This window comes from Poromitra crassiceps (assembly GCF_964638095.1).
Source record: "Poromitra crassiceps genome assembly, chromosome: 4".
NCBI classification, from domain to species: Eukaryota; Metazoa; Chordata; class Actinopteri; order Beryciformes; family Melamphaidae; genus Poromitra; species Poromitra crassiceps.
In genome coordinates this window covers 38316178-38320428 of record NC_139626.1, presented here as the reverse complement: position 1 = coordinate 38320428, position 4251 = coordinate 38316178, and the positions used below count along the sequence as shown (strand labels likewise).

Genomic DNA, 4251 nt, shown 5'->3' with positions numbered 1-4251 from the left:
ATTCCTTCAAAGTCTTCACTACATATATTTTATGAGTCTGGACAGACATGGCTGTCGAACTGCAACCCGACTTGTTGGCAGAGGCATACAACTGTGAGGCGGTTAAATCTAATTGTTTGTTTTATTTAGTGATTTGTTTGAAAAATGTCCTTGCCCTGTACCTATCAGATGTGTGAAACCTCTGAGGTTGGAAGGGTGAATAATTTGTGCTCCCTTTCTTCTCAGAAAATGGATCATCAGGAGGCAGTGTTGATATCTGGTGCAAGACAGTCCTGAGTCCATACTGCCTCCCTGTCCAGCTACAGTACTTTAATGGTTGGAACTGCCCGCCCCAACCTACATTACTGCCCCCGCAGACACAGCCTGATGATCATTGATGCCATGGGAGCGGTGCGAGTCAACAGGTACAGTAAGAAGGGATGGGAAATGAACTGTGTTTTCTTAGTTTATAGAGTAGTTGCCAGGAATATTTAGGATTATCCCTTGCTATTTGGAACAAAATAGCAATGGAATATCAGTCCATGCATAATTATCACAATGGAAAGTTCCTCAACTCACTTTCTCCTCATTTTACTCCAGATACAGCATCGTATCCACAGATGAAGATGCCCTGAAGATCTCCACCCTGGGCCTCCACAATGGCCATGGGCCCCTCACACAGCAGACACTGGCAGGGGCCCGCATGGGGGGAGAAGGAGGTGGAGGAGGAGGTGGAGGAGGAGGTGGAGGAGGAGGAGGAGGAGGAGAGTGTTCAGGAAGTGAAGAAGCAAGAGGGTCCTTATCCCTGAGAGTGAACAGTGAGCCCATCAGCCACAACAGTCGCCGTCCCTCCCCCTCCTGCCGCCTGGGCGTGGGTGCTGGCCGCCTGCGCAGCCGCTTCGTAAAGAAGAACGGCCACGTCAACGTGGTGTTCAACAACATGGAGGGCAAGCCGCGGCGCTACCTGGCCGACATCTTCACCACCTGTGTGGACATCCGCTGGCGCTACTTGCTGATCATCTTCACCACCACCTTCCTGCTTTCCTGGCTATTGTTTGCCCTGGTCTTCTGGGGCGTGGCCCTCATCCACGGTGACTTTGGCCTCCGAACCCCACTGAGGCAAGGGGAAACGCAGAGCACCGTAGAGGAAGGAGAGGATGAATGGCGGCCGTGTATCCTCCACGTCCAGGGCTTCCTAGGAGCGTTCCTCTTCTCCATCGAGACCCAGACGACCATCGGATACGGGTTCCGGTGTGTCACCGAAGAGTGCCCATTCGCCGTGGTGGGAGTGGTGGTCCAGTCCATCATGGGCTGCATTATTGACTCCTTCATGATCGGCACCATCATGGCAAAGATGGTGCGGCCCAAGAAGCGGGCGCAGACGCTGCTGTTCTCGCACCACGCCGTCATCGCGCTGCGGGATGGCAAACTGTGCCTCATGTGGCGGCTGGGGAACATGCGCAAGAGCCACATCGTGGAGGCCCACGTGCGCGCCCAGCTCATTCGATCGCACATGACATTGGAGGGCGAGTTCCTCCCATTAGAGCAAATGGACATTGACGTCGGCTACGATGACGGGCTGGACCGGCTGTTCCTGGTGTCACCCCTGGTGGTGGTACACGAGATCAACAAGAGCAGTCCCCTGTACGACCTGAGCCGCGCCGACCTGCAGAAGGAGGACTTTGAGATCGTGGTCATCCTGGAGGGGATGGTGGAGGCCACGGCCATGACCACTCAGGCCCGGAGCTCCTACTTGGCCAAGGAGATCCTGTGGGGCCACCGCTTTGAGCCCCTGATCTTCGAGAAGGGCGACCGCTACCAAGTGGACTATTCCCGCTTCCATAAGACCTACGAGGTGTCATCTACGCCTCATTGCAGCGCCAGGGAGCTGAGCAAGATGCCCGGCCGCGGCAGGCAGTCCTCATCCTCCACCTCGACGTACTCTCGGTCTCCGTCGCCATTTGCCCCGCGGGCCCGCCACCTTCTGGCACCCCACTCCCCCAGCGCCTTCTGCTATGAGAACGAGGTAGCCTTGTGCTGCGGGGAGGAGGAGGAAGAGGAGGATGTGAAGGAGGAGGCAGAGAGCCCGGGTGGGAGAGATGACAGAGAGGGAGAGATGAGAGATGACGTTCACTTGGGGTTCAAGGAAAGGTTTGTGGAAGAGCAGACGGTGGAGATGCTGTGTGTTCTGGACATAGAGAGTCAGATTAACTTTGACAGACTACAAACACCCCTACCTTTATACGTCAGCAGAGAGTCAGGAGTTTGAAACCAATCAGTGGGTACTGGATGGAATGAACTATGTGGCATTCTATTTGTTTTCTCTCTTCTGTCTGTGTGCATCCAACCTAAGTGCTGAGATAGTATAAAAAAGAAGATGAAGTCTAAATCTAAATGGCAAGTTTGGTGAAAGAGAAGGATAAATGTGCAACTGCAACAAAGTTCTGCACAGCTTTAGCTCATAATTTGCTGTGGTTTCAGGTATTGTACACTTTTAATTATAACATGCCTACTTTGAAAACATGGTGAGCCATTTCTGAGTTCTCTGAAATCATGAGGTGTTTTATTCAACATGCCATATGATTTACAATGAAGCGTTTTATTTTTTGATTTCGATTCTTTTTTCTTTCTTTTTTGTAATTATGTGCTTTTGTTTTTAATTGTTCAAAATGGTCACTTTAGATCAGCTGTATCATGTATACATGTAAACGTTCTTCACTCCCTTTAAAAGAAAAATGCTAATTTGGGTGAATGAGTTCTGCCAGTGTGCGCCACTTATTTTCGCAATGTAAAAAATAAATAAGAGATTTCTGTACGTTTTAGAACCTACGGCCACTTCTGTTTTCCTGCTTGAGGTCTGTGTTACTGTTCATGTTTGATCAATGAGATCTTCTCAAAGTCCATTATAAGTCAAGCAAAAGCCTGAACCATGAAACAGCACTCGAAAACTAACATGTACAGATGAAGAACAAGCACTTTATTCTTACTTTGATCAATAAAGGTAGACACTTTGTAAAGTGTGTTGTTTTGTATGAATAAAGTACCTATAAAACAGCAGCATTTGCTGTTATGCTTGAATTGTCTCTGTCAAGTCTCTATGCGCATTTCCTCTCAGACTGCTTGGTCAGCCTCATACCCATGCTGATCGCCACCTGTCTGTGATTACTCATTAGGTGATTAGGTGACATCTCATGCATCTCATTGGCTGGCTTCATTCCAGATCGAAACATAGGGTGATTGCTTGCGGCGCAGCTCATGCATTACCTTGCCATGTTTTCACATTTTATTTTGGTTGCTCTTTTGTTTTATTTTTTGTTCTCTTTTTTTGCTGTGGTTTTTCTTGTTTCTGTTTGCTTGTTCTTTTCTGTTGTTTTTGTTTATATTGTATGCTTTGATAAAATTGTTGTTGAGGTTTGATTTCTTAGGTAAGAGACCTAGAATAAGCCCATCAGGGCTTCCTGTCTCTACCTGCACAATCTTTTTTGATCCACTTATTTCCTTTAGTTTGTTTTTGTAAATAAACTAAACTATAAACTCTATCTCTGTGACGAGGGCAAATCCTCCTTCAAACCCCCCCCCCCCTTACTTGTGATTCCTCCTATGGACAGCCCAAATCGGGACGAGCTTGAGCAGAATTCAACTATAACTGCCACACTCTTTAATAGCCCCGCTGAGATTATTTCTGTATGCTTGTGTGTATATTTGTGTGTCCCGGAGAGTGAAGGACAGCTAGAAATAGATGAAACGGAAGGAGAGAGCACGTGGACAAACTGGGCTGAGGAAGGACAGACAGGGTTGAAGAGAGGGACAAAGAGAGAGATGGAGGCGGGTGTGTGTGGAGGGGGGGGGGGGGGGGGTGTGTGTGTGCATGTGTGTGTGTGTGTGTGTGTGTGGGGTGTGGGGGGCGGGGTGTAGAGGCACTTACCAGAAAAACCATCAGGAGGCAGTGAAGCCCATCTTAGATGGAGAGTGTTCCTTGACTGTTGTGCAGGCTCCCTCAAGTGGTGGACCGGGACACCGCAGTGACGACCTGTGCTCAACTCTGCCATGTTACTAGGCTACATGTCGGCTGGATACACACTGCGATCACAGCTTTGTTTTCTATGCAGATACACAAAATCCTAAACTGGTTTTCTGAGGTTAGCTATTCTGTACTAGCTGATATCAGAAAGCAGTATTTTATACACATTTGGAGGAAAACTATGGATCATATTAAAATCATACATGTTTTCAAGCATATTGCTCTTTCTCTCGTGCTCTGGCTAGACTGCA

General features: G+C 48.5%; 1 protein-coding gene across 1 annotated transcript; it reads left to right on the top strand.

Annotated features, from left to right (window-relative positions):
• Window positions 1–312: 312 nt before the first annotated feature.
• LOC310775184 (ATP-sensitive inward rectifier potassium channel 12-like) lies at window positions 313–2248 on the top strand (the record flags this gene model as incomplete). The annotated part of the gene is made up of 2 exons (XM_083635283.1): window positions 313–404; window positions 580–2248. 2 exons carry the CDS (start codon window positions 313–315, stop codon window positions 2246–2248), a joined length of 1761 nt encoding a protein of 586 aa, XP_083491409.1.
• Window positions 2249–4251: the final 2003 nt, after the last annotated feature.